Source organism: Trachurus trachurus (assembly GCF_905171665.1).
Source record: "Trachurus trachurus genome assembly, chromosome: 19".
Classification (NCBI taxonomy): domain Eukaryota; kingdom Metazoa; phylum Chordata; class Actinopteri; order Carangiformes; family Carangidae; genus Trachurus; species Trachurus trachurus.
Window position 1 is genome coordinate 9,853,189 of NC_139913.1, and position 22,054 is coordinate 9,875,242.

Consider the following 22,054-nt stretch of genomic DNA (forward strand, 5'->3'; position numbering starts at 1 on the left):
TTTTTTTTTCAAAAAAAAAAAAAGATTTTTGAAAAAAAAAATCGATTTAAAAATCGTCAAAAAAGATATCACGATATCTATGTGAATCGATTTTTTCTCCCACCCCTATTAAGGTTCCTTTTCAAGTACGACAGTAAGGATTTATGCTGCGTTCAATACATCCCGCAATTCTGAAAAAAAAACGAGCTCTGAGTTGTGAAAAATGAATTGAACGGCGTCAAAGATTCGTATCATCTCAGAGCTACGATTTTCCAACTTGACGTCTATGACAGCAACGAAACACGACGGCCCTCATCATTAATCGTAAGAATGAAATTGTTGTGTCGATGTTTTCTTTAGTAGATTATTAAGATTAGTTAGTTAAAGGTACCATCCCAGGCGGCTCATTTTATAGAGTATATCTGGTAAGTATTAGACAGTAATCGATGACATAAGTGATTTGACATATCAATGATGAAATTTGGCCGTCTGTGTAAGGAACAGGGGCCAAAATTTGTCCTACCAACTAAATTAATCTCAGACAACGGAGGGGGTGGGTGCTTATCAGTTGTGCAATTTGAGAAACAAAATTGTAACTCCAGCCGCCTGGGATGGTGACTTTAAGAAGCTATCCTTTTACAAAACATATTACGAACAACGTAAAATTTCTTGATAAGAAACATTATGCCTCTTCTGTTTTCACACTTGGCAAATGCATCCTGAGGGCCGGATTGGACCCTCTGCCGGGCTGGTTTTGGCCCGCGGGCCGCATGTTTGACACCCCTGGGTTAATAAGCTGCAGTGAACTGAGTCTTCTGGGCCACCGTACAGGAAACATATGTACGGAAAGTACAATCTGGTGTAAAAAGCTTTTCTCTTGGCTTCACACTCCCAGACTCTCCACATGCACCCCTGAGTGAATATGCTTAGTAGCGTGACTGGATGAGCCTCAACAACAGATCTGGGAGATGAGGGGCAGAGTGGGGGGGAGAGTGGGGGGGTGAGTGGGGGGGTGGGTGGGTGGGGGGTCGTCGCTGGAGTGATTGCTGAGAGGGAAATGTGGGGATGGGGCCACAAGGGGAGGCGAAATTTTAGGGCATTCAGCAGGAATTGTGCCCCAGTACTGCCAAATCGCATCAGCAGCACTGCGACAGCATCGTCACCATCACCATCATCATCACCACCACCACTGCTGTGTGAGTGCACGTGTGTGTGTGTGCATGTGTGTGTGTGTGTGTGTGTGTGTGTGTGTGATGGGGGAGGGAGGTTCACACAGTACAGTAAGTGGGCCAAATTAGGGTTAGCTCTGTCACTGAAGAAGTAGTGTGTAGATGTCTTTTTTGGTTGTCAATCTTTTGTCCATGGCGCCGCCAACACTTTATATCCATCATGAAATAATTGGCCTGGTGCACTACGCTGAATATTTGAACGCACAACTGTGTAGCACCTCAGAAAATGGGGGCAGGTCGCTCTGCTGCTGTGAGACAGTAAAAAGGAGGACGTTGTTATGTTTTTTTTTTCTTTTTTCTTTTTTTCCGTGGGAGATCTCCCTAAGAGCAAGAAAGAGATTCACAGAGTTTGCATGAAAAGTTCGAGATGGATGTCTGATTAAATCGACCTGACGCGCAGCAGGGAGAGAGACAGAGAGCAGCTGTCATTACACAACGGAGTAATTGAAGGTGTATCGGCGGCTGAGTGGAGGTGGACACATTGATCCTCCTCCACCTCCATCTCTGAGCGGCTGTAATAAGAAAACCAGTATTTGTCCCAACACATATCGATCTGCTGTGGTGTGAGGCCGCTCGCGCCTGTCGCTGTTCATCTGCTCTCCTGTTCATCGCTTCTCTGCGACTCTCTGAGGCTCCAGTGGCCGGAGGTTCACAGAGTAACTGCTGCAGAGGGATATGGATGATTAACCAGCGTGTTATTTTACACTGCATGGGTCATAAACCTCAGTGGAACATATTGAATTAGATCAGGGTGAGATGTAATGTAGTGAGGCTGAGCATTAAATGTATATATAGGTATTAAAATCATTCTAGATGTTTCTGAAATGAAACACAAAGCAGAACAACTGAAACAACAGCCTCCAAAAACACACGCTTATTCAGTTTTAACAGGGTGAGTGAGTAATACTTCCTATGACCAGTAAACTTGATTCTATGTCTGGTTTAGTTCCCCTTTAAAATCAGGAACTGCGTCAACCAAGAATATAATAACAACATTATAACTCAACTAACTGGGTGAAATGTGAACTTTTGGTATTTGGCACAGACAGTACTGGGTCTAAGGGTCCAGGCCGACCTGCAGGAAGTATCTCAACTTATGTCATCAAATGACTACAAAGAGACATAGAGCGACCACAAATAGATGCAAAACAGCCACAATGAGGCACAAAACAACTACGAAGAGACACAAAATGACAACAAATAGATGCAAAACAGCCACAAAGAGAGACAAAATATTAGAAAGTGTCACAAAATAGCTACAAAGTCATATAAAACAACAACAAAGATGCACAAAACCACTATGAAGAGACACAAAATGACAAAAAAAAATAGATGTAAAATAGCCATGAAGAGATGCAGAAAGATATAATGACCAAAAGAACAACTACAAAACAAGCAGATATACAAAACTACTAAAAGAAGGACACAAAATGAGATAATGCAAAGAGATGGAAACATAGAGACACAGGGAAAAAACCCTTTGGATGTAAACTACAGAAATGATTAAAAAAGAGTTAAAACAACCACAAACACCTGTGTTAGTGTGTTTGTTGTCACTTTGTCTCTTATATTACAGAGTTGGGGCGTGTTGTATATGTCTGTGCCCAGGGGGCCTGTTGTCTCATTATCCCTCCATTATCCATGCAGAAACACTTAAAGGTGCATCATCCAGCCACAGACTTTCTGCATCCAGCTGTTTGTATTTAACACAAAACAATAAGTAGGCTACTGAGATACGTTTGTTTAAGAGGAATAAGATATTGTTTCTGCTTTGGTCAAAAGATGGAAAAAATGACAGGTTTCATGTCAACGATCAGGTTCGTGTTTGACAGGAAATGCTGTTAAACCAGTTAAAGGACCCTCCCACCTGAAACTTGAATCATTGTTTACGTAAAAACAAAGATACACAAAGACAAACACACACACACAGTCCTGGAGGCTCCACACTAATACTAATACTCCTCCTGCTCTAATTCACAAACACTGTGACGATAATGAGTCTGACAGCGAGTTTTGATCTTGCGTAATACAACAGTTTAGAGTCGTTGCCCCCTCCCCGACATCACATGGAGGGTGTTTCCTCCCCCACATGACTGGCTGCCTGTCCAACTGTCACATGGACACACCGACTGACCACTGACTGACGGATCGTGACAGCGTCCCGTTGAAGAGCAGAGACTGGAGTCGGGCTGCGGTCCCTCTCACCGCCCACCGTCCCTGCTGCTCTATCACTGACAGCCAGACAACTACAGACGCCCTCTCACTGGTCAGTAATTAGGTCATTACCATACTGCCGCTGTCGTACCTGTCACACCGATCGTCCACACACACGACGGCTCCGGGGAGGATGACACTGCTTTTTACAGCTGCAGAAGGAGAAAAAAACTCTGCATCGACCGAACATCCGCTCTGCATATTTTTTTTTCCATCTTAAGAGCGGTGACATTTAAAGGACGCAGCATTTTAACATAATTAATCTTCACAATGTTCATTTGGAGTCATTAGCGTGAATCGTACGAGCCTCTGCAGCTCGTAAAAAAGTTATAAACAAGCCAACGCTCTCAGTAGATCACTTTGACTACCTCTGCATGAAAAGGCCACACCTGAATTAGTGCACGATTACACAAACACAACTAAAGCTTCTACAACAGTTACAGTTACTTCTCACATGAGAGAGTTAAAGGGATAGTTCAACATTTTGGCAAATTGGCCCATTGCCATAACCTTTAATTGTCGGTGCTAGCTTTTAGAACGGCGGAGCAGAGCCGCCAGCTGCTCTGAGCTACGCTACGAAGGCTAATGGGATTTTTTGGTTTCCCATCAAACTCATCAAATACACAATCCAACAACTCCGAAACGCTCTGGTGGACAAGTTGTGACCTGCCCATTAGCCTCCGTAGCATAGCTCTGAGCAGCTCACGGCTCTGCTCCACCGCTCTAAAAATAGCTTGCACCGACAATTAAAGGTAACGAACCTACTGCTATGACTATAGGCAATGGGTCAAATTGCCAAAATGTTGAACTATCCCTTTAAGCTTCTTGTTTTATACAGTGGTACAACGAAGTGAAGTGAAATAGATGCTACAGCTTCATCGAAGAAGGGGAAGGTAGTTAGATCTGGGTGAAACCAGAGGAAGGATACTCACTCTCTGTTAGAGCTCTGGGGGAACAGGTGTTGATTGATTATTAGTAACATGGGGGCCGAGCCCAAGGCCACACTGTCTTCACCCACAATAAATAAAAACTTCCTCTACCACACTCACAACATGTTAGCCCACAGTGGGATTCAAACCTCAGCCTCCCACTTCAGAGTCAGTGCCATTTCTCACTGAGCTCTGTTCAGCCCTCAGGTCCATCATGCTATTATCTTTCATTCCTGATAATACTTCCTAATAATGACACGCAATATAATCCATTGTGATTAAAACAAATACTTTTATATCATAAGAAAAACAAGCTCTTCTGCAGATCTCGCTGACCCAGAAAACCTACTAGCCCAAAATAGGTTTTGAACCCACAACCTCCAAATCCATAGACAATAGCATTATCAAGTGAGCTCTCCAGCTGGATGTGTTCAGCCCTCAGGTCCACCATGCTATTATTATCTATCATTATACTTCCTGATAATACTTACTAAGTAATAACACAAAACACAATTAGTTTGTGGTTATAGCAAATACAACAATAAACAAGCTCTGCAGATCTTGCTGACCCAGAAAACCTAGTATCCCTAAGTGGGATTTGAACCATTAACCTCGCATTATCTTCCAGCTGGATGAGATAAACCCTCAGGTCCAACATGCTACTGTATAATCTTACATCACATTTCCTGATAATACTTATTAATAATGACGTCAACTGAAATGTTCTGCTACCGATTCCAGCAAATGCTTTTCACATCTATTCATAAGAAAGCTCCTCTTCTGCAACATATTTGCAATGACTGTGAACTGAACCCACAGCCTCCCAGTCCAGTCCAGTGTCCTCGCCCACTGAGCTGTCAAGCTGGATGTCTCCTTCAGAGATGGGAGATGGGGGCCGGCTCCCCAGTCACCCTGCACTTAGTCGCTGTCTCTTTAGACAAGTGCTTAAAACACAGAGCTATGGGGACAGACCCAAACCAAAGCCAAGGAGGCCAGCAGCCATCAGCCTGAGCAATAATAAACTATTCTTCTGTTGACCCAGGAGCTTAAAAGCCACAACGCACTAAGGGATTCAAACCAACAGCCTCCTGGTCTATAAGTCAATGCCGTTACCCACTGAGCTCTCCTGGAACTGTCTGCATACGTTGGACAATACAGTTATCTCCTCCCCTTGTGATTGTGAAAATAAAAAAATCTGTTAAAAAGTATGATCTCTGTAAGCTTTACAAAATATTTACTGAATAAGTTTTTCTTTTTCCTGTTTTGCTGTCAACCCCCTGGCATGTTTGTTTGTGTATTAATGTTGCATGAACTCATCTCATCTCTAACTGTACTCAGTCCTGTGTATACTCTTGTTGTCAATTTAAAAAAAGGAGCAAAAACCAACAACTTTGTTATACAACGACGACCTCTACGGATACAGACTCTGTGACGAGCATCTTTTACTCGTCAGATTTCAGTGAGCAATGATGAGCAGCTCCTGTCACACAGCAAAGGTCAGGACACGCTGGGAGGCGGCAGCGAGGGGCAGGAGCCACGCAGCAGGGGCGCACTCTCCTCCGTTCACATGTACAAAGCCGTGCACACTGCACACACACCTGTCTGTGCACGGGACATATTGATGAGCAGGAGATGACAGACAGAAAACAGATGGAAAAAACATGCACATATATGAATAAATAAACAAAGTTAAAGTTCAGAGAGACTAATAATCCTTTTAGTGGGAAGCCGGGCGGCCAGTCACACACACAGATAATCAGTCTGAGTCAAACTAACAAATCCAGACAGGAAACAGGCAGAACTCCAAAAAAACAGAGAACAAAGCTTAGTGAGAAACGACAGAGAGAGAGAGAGAGAGAGACCAACACACGAGGAGGAACAAAGACGATCTGACAGGAGAACAGGATGATAGAGGAGCGTATGGGAGGTTGGATGATCGCAAAACACGGGGCAGGTGAGTAATTGGCAGCAGGCAATGATGGATGAACTGAAACTACGAGACACGTGAGCACTTCCCGAAATAAAAAAACACTGATCAACGAGACGTTACGAGGAGGAAAGCGGCGGCGCTTAATCTTGTGAGATGACGAGAGTTATGCAAACACAATGGAAGCCCAAGGCCGAGTCGAGACTCACCGCCCATGAGTCATCTCAGAGCGCAAAGCACAGGCCTTGGTTTCTATATCTTATAAAAATAGTGGCTGCTGCGTGATATAACAACAAGCACGGCGCTGATGAGAAGGACCAACGGTGACGTACGCGATGTCCCCGGCCCCCAGGGGCCACAGCGACCTTGTCTCAGACCTGGCATGATGAGAGTGTGTTGTGTTGTTTTGTGCTTCTCTCAGTATCTTTGGTGACTACAGACGTATGAAGGAGAAAGTCGACGCTTTAGTTTAACCCAAGTCACAGGAGTGAAAATCAATGGGCAGCAATTACAGCTGTTCTCCAGAACCAATCCGTCGTCTGTGAGGGAATAAGAAAAGAAAGTGGACTTTTTGTTTTGTGCAGAAAGTGAAGAGCTTCTTCTCAGTGTAGAGAGAACAGACACACAACCACATCATGGTTTGTATAAAAAGCGTTTTGAAGATTCGATGCAGTTTAGGCCCAAAAATGGACGAATATTTTTAGTTTGAGTAAATAAACTGAAACTTATTTTATCTCAAACACGTGTTTCGATATTGTTTGTGATAAACTGATTCTTCTAAAACGTCCTGCTGATTATTTTCTTCATGTCTTTGTTTTATTATCAGCCTTGATCAGGTTATTGTATCTTTGGTTAATTCCATCCTGTATTTTGTTTCGGTAAAGTTATTATTAGTGACTTGAGGAAGAACCGCATTGTTTATAAAAGGGTTATGAATGGGTTTAATACGGCTGAATCAAAGCAGAAAAGTTGCAGGATATAAAACTAACAGAATAAGCAAAAAAAAAAAGCACATTAAACATAACTCTCCGTTATGTTTTTCTTTTCTTTTCTTCTTCTTTCTTCAAGTGAAAACATAAAACCTCTGAAGAAGTTTTTTACACACTGACTGACTGTACCTTGTGTTTTGCTACAAAATCAGTGAGGAAAGTCAACAGAGCGCCGAGGTGTGACAGACGCCTGTTAACTGGTTTACTGTTGTCTTCATGTGGGCATCTATATGTGTGTGTGTGTGTCACTGCAGACCTATTTGTGTGAATGTTCAGTAGGCTGGATGAGGGCAAAGCATCAAAAACAACTGACCCTTAAAAACATCTGTCAGTTTTTTCCAGTGGCCGCACACACACACACACACACACACACACACACACACACACACACACACACACACACACACACACACACACACAGAGACACACTCCCACTCACACACACACTTTGCACTCATTTTGCCCTTCATCTGTCTTTTGAAAAAGGGTGAGGAAATCTCTGTCAGCGAGTCAGAAGATCTGAGCAGCGCGTGTTCTCTCTCTCTCTCTCTGTGTGTGTGTGTGTGTGTGTGTGTGTGTGTGTGTGTGTGTGTGTGTGTGTTTCCCCAGTGTCTCAGCTCTGAGCCGTCACAGGTGGCGAGTCCAGAACGCGCCCGTTCGCTCTCCGACGTGTTTGTAATCCACCATGTGGGCTCCAGGATGATAGTAAATCCACTGTGTCTATCACCACCACACACAGTCATCGCTGTGTGTGACTTCCTGTGTGACTCAGTGGCTGATCGCTATGGAGAGCATGTGACACACACACACATGCATAAACACAGACACACACACACACATACAGTACGCGTGCTTACAAAAAAGATTTGGGAACAAATGCTGGAAGGAAAAAGTGACTTAAGCTCGTTGGACAGTGTCAGAACTGTCAGTTGTCATCAACTCCGTCGTCCACGTTATATAAGCGTTTCTTCTCCTTCTTCGTGTCTTTATAAGGCGTAAGCGTCAGTAAACATGACTCTGCATTATGTAAGCAATAATATATAAACCCGGATGTCCTAGTGCGTGGTCGACAAAAATAGATGGCAAACATTAAGAAGCCCCCCTCCTCCCCTCGGGTACCAAGTCGTCCATTGTTGTTGATATTTTTTTCATCTGGACGTGCGTTATCATCACGCTCACAGCGGGCGAATACAGATGCTGCTGCTGTGTTTCTCCTTTCTTTTTTTGCTTTTTTATCGTTTGTTTTCATGGTTAGGAGGATAATTTCACTGTAACAAGAAAAGGAAAAGTACTGTTGCTATGGTTACCTGCAGTTTACAATAGAGAACATAATTGACCACACCGCTGTCGTAGGTACTATACTGGAAATGTGTCTTTGATTGCAACTGAACCGCAACAACAGACAGACAGACAGACAGCAAACAGAGAGGTGGAGACATTAGTGAAAACCCTGTTTGTCATTACAGACAAAACAATAACAAACATAATCGAATCCCTGTTTGTTTTTATTCTGTATAATGGACAGTTAAGGAAGAGGAGAGATGTGCTGTAGGTTTACAGAGCTCAGCCGTGTGTTGAAATCGAATCCTGTGTGTTTCTTGTATAATGTGAAGATTGCATAGATAGATAGATAGATAGATAGATAGATAGATAGATAGATAGATAGATAGATAGATAGATAGATAGATAGACAGATAGACAGATAGAAAGAGTAAGTATATGATAAAATATATCCTGTCTAAAACAATAGAATATACGTTAGAAATGCAAAGGGAGCAACCTAGACATAGGTTAAATACTGTGCTACATAATTTGAGTGCAATATATAATTTAAAAATGATATAATACTAATGCAAAAGGGCCAAAAAATAATTTAAACATTTTAAAATGAGGTGTGTTGTTGTACTTGGACATATTATTGTTTATGTTCCCCTCCTAGCGAAGGGAGAGGAGTTATATAGTCTGATTGCCACAGGGAGGAAAGACCTCTGTCATTGCTAAATTATCCGCTAATTATTTTCTCAATGAATCAATGAATTATAGTGTAAATGCTGTTTAAAGAATAGAGAAAGAATACCATAAAGTTACCATTTGTTATTGTTGCAAATGCTGTATTTCCAGCCAGGTATACATGCTAATATATAGTAGTAGTATCTGAAGATGAAACCAGGTTTTGGTTTCATCTTCCCACATTTTGAGATGCACATAAATCTCGTTCACTGGAGATCAGAGGGAAGAAAAAACAAGACGAAAACTTCAACAACAGCAACAACAACATCTATTTCCCATTAAGCCGGGACTCTGCAGCTCTCACACGGCCTGTTTCTTCAGTAAAGGTTAGATCCGTTGAGATCAGTCCACAGCTGTGTGAGGTTCACGGGTCTCACTGTGGTGTTTCTTTATCGCCACAGAGTGTGAAGTCAAACCATGAAGAGCAGCGGTGAGAATGACATGTGTTGCTATTGTTTCTGACCATGACTGGACTTCCTGTTAATTAGCGGCGCATCACGCTGCTGTCAGTGTCACTCACTGTTCTTCTTCTGTGTCGGGTCAAACACAAAACAAAACAAACAAAAAAAAACGCCGGATCGGATCAAATTATCCACAGGTGTGTTGGGACTGAGCCAAGGTGTCAGATTCAGATAGTGTTAGGTTTAGGCTGAGTGACAACACTCAAATATGTGTAGCGAACAAAAATAGTACATGTCAGACTTTGTCAGGGTGAACTTATATTTCCCTCGTCGTCCCCGGTGTTCAACATTCAACATCCAATTTTAAGATGCTAGAAAAAGCATAAAAGACACCGGCTGTTCTACATTTCATTAGATTATATAATATATATAACCTATATCTATAATATTGTATAATACAATTTTAATATATTCGCTTTCTGTTAAGGAATACATTTAACAGCCATTGTTTGGGCTTTGCTTTAAAAGCACCAGACTGTAGGAAGCTTGACCATCTGTGAAGAGTTATAACTGCGCCATCTAATCATAAAGTGTAAGGAACACTTCTGTAAAGTCTTATCATCATTATTAATAATTAGATATGACATGACCTGGCCTCCATGGGAAGCCAGTGAAGCTGTAAAAACTGAAATCTTAATCAAATCAGTTTGTTTTGTTCCACTCTCAAAGCTCTTGTGTCTCTAGGCTACCATGAGATAATTGCTTAATCAAAGTAACAACAAAAAGGTTTTCGACTTTCCACAAACACAATTATAATCACCATTATTTGATTTGAGAAAATGGTTATCTTAGCGATTAATTAAAACCTCGTCAGCAGTTTGAAAGCACCAAAAACTGCAGTTCCTATAAAGACCACTAGAGTCTGGCTCTAACAATGAGTCAGAGTTAGGGGCGGAGTCAGGTGCTGCCAAGATGGCGACAGTGGAAGAGCCCACTGTGAGCTTCAAAAACTCATTATAGATGACGACACAGAGGCTATGTACATCTATCTTTATATACTGTATATAGGCTACGGTTTTAACATGAACCTTATGTGCAGGTTGAAGTTCATCCCAATTACCACTTACTTTTCAGGAGTTAAAGTTTTTGAGGCTTAAAGAAAAAGCAGGAGCTTACAACCCTAAGCCCTGTGCTCAGTTCTTCGTCAATAAAGTTGTCAGACAGACAGCTCACTTATTATTATGTCAAAGCGGTCTCGTTGTGTTTACTTCACTACCCACGATGACACTGACAAAATTCAGAGCTTGTCTCAGAGCCAGAACTTTCACAGGACTCGGTTGGACCACGGAGACTGCAGAACGAGATGAAAGACAGCCAAGACTTTCATCTCAGGAAAAGAAAAGCCAACCCCACGACGTACAACACAACCAACAGCGCTTGTGTTATTTCAAGCCTCATCTGCGAGATGCTGTAAGTGAATCACCGATAAGAGCCTGTCAGAATCACACATCAGCACAATCAAGAAGGGAATAAGATCAAAGCGTCATGGGAATCTCATGGTCCAAGGGGCATGAAATATCGCCACGGAGAGAATAGCACAAAAAAAAAAAAAAAAAGTGAAAATGAATGGTGTCACACATGCTGAGGTTCAGATTTAATAACTTCAGTCAAAGCAGCCAAGGCCCAGCTGATAATATGAGTAAATTATCAATGTTTTCAGAGTTCAACACATAGTCGATGCAGCTGCTCGGGCTGTTTGTGCCGACAATAATAGATTTGGATTTGGCTGAACAGTAAATTGGTGGCTATCACTGGCCCAGCTCCTCAGTGCTGTAATTGCCCAGTACTGAATAGAGAAAAGAAAACTCTACCAAAAAAGAAAAAGCATCAGGCTGGCAGCAGGGTTTATTATACCAGGCAGATCCACCACCACCACAATATCACTGGTGTCAACAATAAGGACTCTCACTCACCACCGAGACTGCTTTTTTTTTTTTTTTTTTTTTTTTTTTTTACTACCCAAGCTTGTCACAGCAGCAACAGACAACTTACAGCATATCAATATTTCACCACTCCATTACTTCAGGTCTGGTGAAGCAGGCGCCCCACAGGCCAAACAGCCGGGTTCACAACATGGCCAAGCATGAATCTCACCTCTGGGGGAGGTAGAAAACCATCGGCACCCTGTCACATACAGTAAAATACACAATCTAACCCTCAAATGTGCCTATTTAAGCTTCACAAACAAACCACTGGACTTTATATGGGGTTTTATTACCATTTTTTAATTTATAAACCATTGTGTCTAATGCTTGTTCCATCTTGCTTGAAGGTGAAACCGGGTCATGTTTGTTATTTTTCACTAAAGATAATTCAACTATATGGTGGATGCTGATAAATGTAGCTAATGTTGATAAGCTAATCAGTTAGTCAGCTAATCATTGCTGCAGCTCCTCGAGCTCTTTAAAGGGGAAATACGCAAGTTTTTTTCTTAGAAGCCGGCGAGAAATCAATCCATGGAGCAGTGGAAAGCGTGATTTATCATAAATGTATGATGTGTATATTTATGTGGTGTTATTTGTCCTAAACAAGAGATTACGGGTTTGATCTTACAAGGTTGGCTTTCGGCCAAGAAATGCTCGGTGGAAGGCAGAGAGCCTCCATTCTCCCTGGAACAAGTTACAGGTTATTTATTTAACCATCACTATTACTCAGAGGCTGTTTAATTAAGGTAAAAATGTAGCATAGTTAAGGTTAAAATCTTGCATAGTTCCTCTTTAAATGGTAGGCCTATAGTACTTTAAGGCAAAGGTCACAACTCTGATATTTTATTGATAAGTGAGCAATGATTTGATGGATCTTATCTGCAGTGGTGACAAAGTTTACATACACAGATGACGTGTAGTTGTTTGTGGATTAGATGACTAGCTACCTAGTAGTTATTATGCACTTAGTAGCTGTTAAGTCTGTATAGGAGATGATGCTGAAAAAACCCCAGAGAAAATGCCTGTTACATCTTCTTTGAAGGTGAAACTTGGTCATGTTTGTTATTGTTTTTGCTTTAAGATTTTTAAACTATCAAAACAGTTGCTGATATTCAATTGGCCCAGTCAGCAGCTCCTTTACTGTATATTTTAAGTTATGTTGTGGTTTCCCAGCAGAACTGTCCCTGGAGATTTCCATATAAAAGTGCATAATGTCATATAGTCTCATTTTCTTCCCTGTATCAGTGTGATCTCCCTCTTATATACAGCATGTCCTTGTACTCCCACTTATGCAGGTTATCTGCAAAGCATATACTGTAACTTAATGAGCGCCCCCTCACCCCATCTGAGAAACATAATATAAATCCTCCCACGATACAATATCTCCCATAGGTAGTGACACCCACACACAACAGCAGCACATCCCTCTTCCATATACATAGGCTACAGCAGTTTGCGCCCAGGCAGTCCACCCCTACCCCGTCCCCCCGCCAAGTGACATCTGTCTCCACAGGGGAAGCGACAAGCAGGTGCATGTATGCAGATTTTACACGATATGATTGAATGTAAAAACCCAGATAGCACTCTCCTCCCACACACACACACACACACACACATGGGCAACTGGGACAACATGCATGCATGGGGACTGATGAAACTCATGCTGACACACGTGCACACACTCCACTCTCACATGCGCTGACATGCTTCCTCTTGAGGTTTTTTTAAAAAGTAGGTCAAGGACGACTTTCTGTGAGGGCAAGGGGAAAAATAAAATGTGCGGTGATAGACTGGCCGTGCCTGGAGAAGCCAGGGAGTATGTATGATTTATAATCCGAGGCAGAGTCAGAGACGTGTAAATAAATAGCCGGAGACACAACGATTTAGAGGCTTTCAGAATAGACAATGAGCTCTGTCTGTGATGTTTGTTACAAACTTTCTTAATGAGGCCTCATGAATTATACGTGCTGCCCTGTCTGACGAACTCCGCAGAGTTAATCGAGCGTGTCCCTTTTCATTTCGGCTGATAAATAACTGTGCATATTAGGAATCATTTCAGTGCTGTCAGTTCCCAGTGGCTGTGGAGTAAACAGCTCCATAACAGCAGCAGAAGCATACGAGGAGGAGTTCCTCTCTCTCCAGCAAACTAAATATTGCCATTCGAATCATGAAAAAGTAGCAGATGCACACACAGTATCTCTAATTGATTGTAATTCAGAACGCAGAGCAGCAAATCCTCCCATCATCATCACCATCATCATCACATGCTGCAACGCTCTCAACAGCTCTTTCCTCCGACATTGCACCTGCGAGCTCGGCTGGAGATGAAGCCGGGCCCGTCCTCTAATAATACTCATCCTCTGAGGACTGAAGAGGAAGTGGAGAGGGAGCGGAGTGGAGCTAAGAGCGCCGCTATCCCATCAGACTGCCAGCGCCCGGAGTTCCCTCTCTCTTTCTCTCTCTCGCTGCAGCTGCAGCAGTGGCAGTGGCAGTGGCAGCCTCTGCCGCAGTGATGGGGGGCGAGGAGAGAAAGAGAGAGGGGGGGGAGGGAGAGCGAGGGGAAAGGTGAGCTGGTGGGAGCGAGGTGAGGTGGGTAAGGTAAGAGAGGAGAGGCAGCAGCAGCAGCAGCAGCAGCTCTGGTCATGTGTTTAAAAGTGCCAAAACGCACCTATTCAGCAGTATTTTCTGCACGGACACTAATCAGGCCCAGTGTGCTCCGGTCTTCTTTTATGAGGCCCTCCTGTCTATTGTTTCATTAGAGGTGTTTGCTGAGCCGTGTGATCTAGGACAGGGCTTGAGAGAGGCGATTAATAACTCCGAGCATGGAGGAGCTGTCTTCAGGGCCAACTTCGAAAAACTGTGCCACCTCTTTTTAACGTGGAGAGGGGGAGGGGGAGGGGGGGAGGGAAGAGGCTGGAGCAGCATCAAATGGGGACAGCGAGCCGAGGTGAGTGTTTAGTCGGCTGCTGCTGCTGCACGTGTGTTTGCATGGATGGACGACGTGTTTTAAGAGTCAACAACCTCCCACCACCCTTGGGAGATAATTATGTCGCCATGTTTTTGCAACTGCAGCCCCCCCCCCCCCCCAGACTGCTGCAGATAGCGATGGTGTGTTCAATTCACCTTGGAAGTCCGAATTCAGACCTGGGAATGACATCACACCCGAGTTGACCAAGTCCCAGTTACTTTTCATGACGAACGAACGCCGTTGTTTCCCTCTTGGTGGCTATTGTTGTAGTTGGCATTGCCAGCTACTGTAATCCCAGCCAATAGCAACACACTGTGAGAGATAATTAGCGTTTAAACAACATAACAGCATGTCCTCAGTAAGAAGTTGCACAACACTACCGTTCCGACTAATTTAAGGACAAAAAAAGCTGATTAACAGTGTAATTTATAGCTTTTATTCACTGTTGGTGCATGGAGCAACTGCATGAATGAAGTTCCTCCAAATTTCTGAGTTGGGCGTTTCTGACCTTGTAGCGAACTGGAAACTTGGAAAATCTGAGCTTCAAGTTGAAGGAACACACCGTTATTATGATGTTGTCAGTTCATGTCTTTTTCAACTTATATTTGTTTAAATTTTGAAAACTAACATGTGTCAAATTGACTTTTAGCAGTTCCTGTTGGCAGTGTATCCAGTGATGAATAAAACTCAGCTAATTTTCTTCCTCTAATGTCTAATTAGACATATGGATTTGTGATGGACGTCATGTGAGAGAATCTGATACTACATGTGTCATGTTTATTTGTTTCCAGATGAGATGAGATGTCATGAGAAGCAGCGGCTGCTGACGTTGTTGCTGAAGTGCGCAAAAATCGGCAAACCAGCACCACAACAACCAACTTCTCCTTGATGCGCACGTTCAGCATTGACACAGCATATCCTCGTGTCTCCCACAGCTGGAACAACAACCACTGACCTAGAAAAACTGAGCTCAGCCATGCAGCCCTCACCTTTGGAGACGACAGTTGTCCTGGGAGTGACGTCCAAGTCCAAAGACGGGCTGAAGGGGAAGGCCCACAGCTGCGACAGTCTGGCCAGGAGCAGCAGGAGCAGCAGCGGGAACAGGAGGGGTCGGACTGACCTCTGGTGCCCCATGTTTCACACACACACACACCAAGCACAGCCTTGATTGGTTGTGCACAAATAATCTAAGTTTGAGAGGAGTTTATCTTCAGGCCTCGGACTCTTTGATTATCCTGACAGCTGAGAGGAATCTGTGCAGAGAAAGAGGAAAACAACGATTATTAGATAAACAAGAAACAACCAAATGAGCTTCTTGTATTGAGGTTGTAGTTGTTTCAGAGACACAGATTAAAATCAAGATGGACATCAGCAGAACAAACAGTGATTACTCAGGAGAAACTATCGGTATTAATAGTCAAAGTTGTTGTGTGCAGCAGAACAAATCATGTAGAAATACTTTTGTCAATCAATCAGTGAGCGCTCAATTAGTGAGTGAAAGAAAAAACTGAAATGGACTCATCTTTAGAGACTAACGAACACAGACAGCAATATTATAACATGCAGAACTGAAATAATAAAGAAGAGTTAAAAAAAGAGTAAATAATACAAGCACTATGTAGTTAGGATGATAAAAATTTAAAAGTTAAGAAATAAAAACACTAAGAGAATGAAATATTAGTTGTGATAGGATTATAAAGATTGATAGAAACAATGTAAGAAGTTAAAACACTAAAATCACAAAATTACAACTCTTATGTGATTATAAGTGATATTATTATAGATAAAGTTTTTTATACCGATCGAACCAAATGTGCTGAATGCAGTACTTTGCTGTTTTTGTTGGCGGTGGTGGAGCTTGTTCTACATCTTTAATCTTTGGGGAATTATTTAAATGAAACCACTGGAAATGTTTATAGCAGAAATGTCTCCTTTGGTGCTGCTGCTCTGTGGAGGCTCACACACCAAAAAAGGCTTCAACTTTTAAATAATGCAACGTCTGCAACATCTGAATCTGAAAGGCTACTATTGTTTAAAGCTGTCAGATGAATGTTGTGCACTTTAAATATATTCAAGTCCCTTTTGAAGAGTATCTGTTTATGAATAATGAAGTTAGTTACTTTACACTATGGGTTATTGTAGTAGCAGAAAATGAATGAAATTACAGTTTTTCCTCTAATGTCCCCTGTGTTCGCCAGCCCAGAAACAGACAATAGCGATGCCAGAACGTGCACAAAGGGCACGATGATGGTGAAGAGACTCTTTTGCCTACTCGGCTGCATGAGCAGAAAATTAGATGCTGATATGCATGATCACTCTCTGAGTACAACCAATTAGCCAAAGTGAACGACAAAGGTGTCGTTACATAAAAAGACCATTTAAAAAGTTTGGGGAGTTTAAATAATGCGTCCCCCTCCACCCTACCACACACACATACACATACACACATACAGACTTGTGATGCGATATTGCAACACACAACTTCATCTCTTAATTAGCTGTGTGCACACTGGAGCAGCATGATGGATAATCTAGAGATTAGGCCCCGTGCCATCAGCACAATCTCCGCCTGGCTGCTCGTTCTCTGGCTCTGTCACCGATCAAAGGGTCAACACTGTGAATCCTGCTCCGCCGAGCAGTGACACTGGAGAATAACCAGCTTAATCTCCACGGCTGCTGCTGCTGCTGCAAATCACTCGCAGCATGAAGCACAATGAAGCTAATGACCTCTCTGTTAGCACTTTGGCTGCTAAGCTCTGTAACCTATGGGATGAGACAGTGAGAGATGAAATGTGACAGATTTAGTGACGACGTTGGCTTTACATAGTAATGTCCATGTACTTTTGCTGCTTTTCCTACAGTTGCTTTGCTTTAACCAGTCCAATAGATATATCTAAGCTCAAATTGTGAGGAAGAAGTGAAACTGCATGATTGTCTTCTTGGTGTTTCATCTGTATCCTATAAGTGAGGAAGCTGAGGTGGGGAGGCCGTGCAGACCAAACATCAGTGTGACCGGTGGTTTCAAGGAAAACTTTAGCAAAGTCAGGAGCTCCAGAAAAAAGCTGTTATGTGAACCCTCAGTTAAGACTTTTTTTTATTTATCGGTTCATTTGTCAGACACAGTACATATTGGCAGTGTTACATCTAATTAAAGTGCAGCCAGTGTAATGTATACAGGGCTTCTGGCCATGGTCAATTTGCAGTCCTTGCTGCTGGTTTGCCTTTTTCGCAAATGATGCACATGATACATCACAGTAAAATGGAAATGAAAACTGACAATCAAAGCCACATACTCGCATAAAAACCTACACAGGCAAACAGACTGATTGATAATGACTAGGAAAAGGAATTAAGGTTGTCAACTGGTGTTTCAGCTGAGAGCAAACAAAATGAAAAGATGCTCTGACATTTGTAGCTGCTTGCAAATTAGACTTTATTCCAGCCATAATTTTGCCTCAGTATTGAAAGGTTTAGAGTCAGTTTAATGTTTTCACATCTAATGGTAATTTATTCCAAATCAGTGGTTTACAGTTACTGCTAACTTCACCTCTTCCACAGGTTCCTGTACTGGAGTATTAGCATCATTTATCATATAAGGTCTTGTTGTTTTGTCGGCATAACACAAAAATAAGTAACTAAATAACTGCTTATTTCAACAACTGAAGAGTTTTTGATGTCGCACGAGCAGTGGAGTTCCCCTTTAAACGCTGTTAAGTGAAGGCAACACGAGCTAAAGCTGGGAAAACAAGCGGCCGGCAGCAGATCAAGCAGCAGACGGGCGGGCAATGCTGGTGAGAGGCCCTTTGGTGTGGTTTTGCCCTCATGCACGTATAGCTCACAGCAAACACACCATTGTCTCAACACATCTGCATCTGCGCCGGGTGCAGGAGTTGGCAAGGGCGATGATGACGTGGTGACGAAAGCATGGAAACTCCAGGAGAGGGGGGGTGAAGGTAAACAAACACATCAGCCACAGATGCACCGTGCATGACAGGAGAGGAAGGGAATCGAACAAAGACAGCAGGCGCCTTTTACTTAGCAAAGACTATCAGTTTCTTCCTGTCCATTGATCCATAGAGCTGGGCCTCAGACAGATCTACTGGGACTTTTTAACCTAATTTCGGTGATAGTCTCTCTCTGCTCTTCTGGGCTCATCAGACATCTTGAAAAGGAGCCATTACTCACCTACAGAGAGTATGAAGACATTTACAGACTGTGATGAAGCTGTTTTCCAATACGACCATCTGTCAAGCAGGACAGAATTATTTGCTAAACATCTAGTCTGACATTTCTGCAGGAAGATCAATAAGACAGGTGAAGTGTTCTTGTACTTTTCTTTCATTTGAAACCACTTAAGATGCCAAACACGCCACTGTAGCTTAGATTAAAGCAGCTCCCAACAAACACAACAGCATCAACATTATATTTCATTAAAGGAACTGTTTGCAATACATACTGCAATTCTTTTTTTCCCCTCCTGTCTTTCTTTCTTTCTTTCTTTACCCCAAAGGTTTTCACAGAGCTGAAGCATAAATGAGATTAGTTGCACATTAAGGGAAGAATGAGTGGGTTCACCCTGTGGGCCACGTTCACCACGACGTGAAGAATCTGAAGACACATCTTCTTGGAGAAGTATGAAATCGTGATTTTGTTGTAACTAACCAGAGTCTGTGTAAACTAAAATTACAAAGGTTTTCTCTGTGCAGGTCGAGTTGATGTAAAAACTTTGCACCATGACGCTCAACACTGACCACATGTGATCATCAGGGACACGAGACACTCTACTGAATGTCAACGGTCAAGTCGACTGTTAGGTTAGGTTAGGTTAGTTTATTGGTTTCCACCAGGGAGAAATTTGTTGCGGAGACAGGGAACATGTTGCATACATAAAAAACACATACAGTACAAAAAGAACATCAAGTTAAAAGACTGGTGGAGTAAACAGACCACTGGACAATCCTGCACATGCAGCAAGCCAACGTGAACGTCATTCACATGCATCCACACCGCTACTCTAACTATAATCATAAATATACATATCTTCTGCCTGTTACTGAAATCTTCCACCACACAATCAGGTGATGACAGTCCTTGGATGGAAAGTCCTCCAACCTAAACAACCATGGAGGTCGTTTTTCAACCCTGCGGTGCGAGTGAGTGGCACCTTCAACGCTTGAATGGACCTTGGTTGTCATTGTTACCATAATAAACACTGCACCAGACAGTGTAACACTGTGGTTACTAAAATAAAAATCATGGTTTGGTAAGGTTTAAACACGAAACCGACTTGGTTAGGTCCATAATTCTTGTTGAAATAGGCCTTTTAATAACCTTTTCGGCATCTAATGATCCTTTGTTGTCTTGGTTTCTATAATAATGATGTGTTTTACATTTCTGGGTAAAAATAAGCAACTGGACTGATACTTCGACCTGATCTTCTCTGGTTGCCAACTTGGACAGTTAGCTACAGCAAACACCACGCATGTACACACAAAGACTAAACACACTGGCCTCGGATCAGTTATTTCCCCAAACTAACCTGAATAAATTGTTCATTACAAAATAAATTCACATTAAAGAGACCCCGAGGAGTTTGCTTCTAGTTATAAAAGAGTCTCATACTAATGTGGATTAATCTATGTTACCCACACTTAGGGCTGGGCGATAAAACGATAACGATATATATCGCGATATAACTTTACTCAATAGCAATATGAAACGTGGTCGATAGAAAGTCGATAGGTTTCATTCATTCATGTTTTGAAACAGCCAATGAAAACGGGAGTTGCGCCGCGCTGAACCACTGGCTGAGCCAACCAGGTTAGATTGACACAGCACAGGAAGACTGTACACAGCACAACAACACGTGGTAATGTTTGGGCTGCTGCAGCCTGGCGTCAGCAGCGGGGCATCGCCAGTAAAAAAGAGAGAGAGAATGAGTGTTGCCTCGAAAGAAAAAATGGAGGAGAACTAGGACGAGTGGCCGCGAAAAGACGCGTGGTACGTCATGTTTACATTAACCCCGAGATACAGTACTAGTCTGTAAACAACGCTAAACTTTAACCACGGAGACAGCAGGCAGTCGGAGCGGCTCGAGCTCCGGCCGCCGTCACACATCAAAGGGAGCGCAGTCACGGCGTGGCCGCTCTGCTGCTGCTGCTGCTGCTGCTGCTGCTGCTCACACCAGAGCGACACTGTTCAGCTGTGCCGACCTAAACACTGGCCACTTGCGAGTCAAGCGCTAACCGCGGCGATTTCTCTTCCTTTTTCTTTTCCAGCCTGGTTTAGGCTGAGAATGATCGCTGCTCAGACGGACCACGTCAGGTCCGGGTTTTAATTTTCACGTCCGTTTATAACTGTAGCAGCAGAGAGATGGAGCAGCTCCTGTATGGGGAGCCTGGCTCTAGTCTGACCTAACTCCTGTCTGATGTAATGTTAAAGAACGCCTGAACAGTGGAGTGATAATGCCTGTTGTAGCCTACTGTATATCAGCACTCATGTATGTCTCTTGTCCAATCAAATTATTTGGTTGAAACTAACTGTATATAATACCAGTTGTATTTATCTGAAACCGTTATTAGGCTACTGATTGCTTTTATATGTTAAAGCAGATATCAGTGGAATGTTTTTGTTAATATAAGTCCTAAATAGTCCTATTTTCCGTCAGCAATCACTTACATGAAGTATTTCAGCCTAAACACGAGTCTCTCCGTCACTCTGCTCTGCTGTAACCCGAGGAGAAAATTTTCCTTGTGGGATACAAGTGTTATCCAATGAGGAGAGAGAACGGCATGAAGGGCTGTGTGTGCAGCCAAGGGATGCGCGTGAATGTGGTGACGTAGCACGAGGACCAATTGATGCCTGACAAGGGCGGGGGCTGCTAACTCATGGTGCGTTCAAAGAAACTCGTACTTTGTGTTTTTCCTTCCTGTGAAGTCATACCAGTTCGATCTGGTACGAGTTCACGGGTCGGAAGTTACGAGTGGCCGTTATAGGGAACTTTCACAGACAACAGGATGGTAAAAACACGAGCTACGGGTTACCTGGAACGCTACCAAGTCGTAGTTGTGACTTGAAGCTGTAACTTACGGTTTCAAAAGCCTGCCTTGAACGCAGCATTAGCCGAAACGGCCGTGAAGCTGATATCTGCTTTAATCATTACATCTGAAATGTTAAATTTTTGACGAAAAATAAATATTTAAATCAGAAATAACCTTCTGATATCTTCAAATCTCACTTGTGAGTATGATGGAACATTTAGGCTTGACAAAAACAGTGACTTGAGTCCTATCGTGATATATATCGATATCGACTGATATGAAAAAAATTATCGTGATAGGATTTTTTCTCATATCGCCCAGCCCTACCCACACTTGTTAATGGGTCCATTTTCAATAAATATATTGTTTTGTCTTTATAGTTA

General features: G+C 42.7%; 1 protein-coding gene across 1 annotated transcript in view; it reads right to left on the reverse strand.

Moving 5' to 3' along the window:
* Window positions 1-22,054, reverse strand: part of sema4gb (sema domain, immunoglobulin domain (Ig), transmembrane domain (TM) and short cytoplasmic domain, (semaphorin) 4Gb) — a 44,305-nt gene that overhangs the window by 20,583 nt on the left and 1,668 nt on the right. Inside the window, exon 2 of the mRNA XM_083994088.1 lies at window positions 15,621-15,884. Within this exon, the coding sequence (XP_083850214.1) occupies window positions 15,621-15,765 (145 nt within the window). The 5' untranslated portion in view covers window positions 15,766-15,884. The remainder of the gene's footprint in view (window positions 1-15,620; window positions 15,885-22,054) is intronic.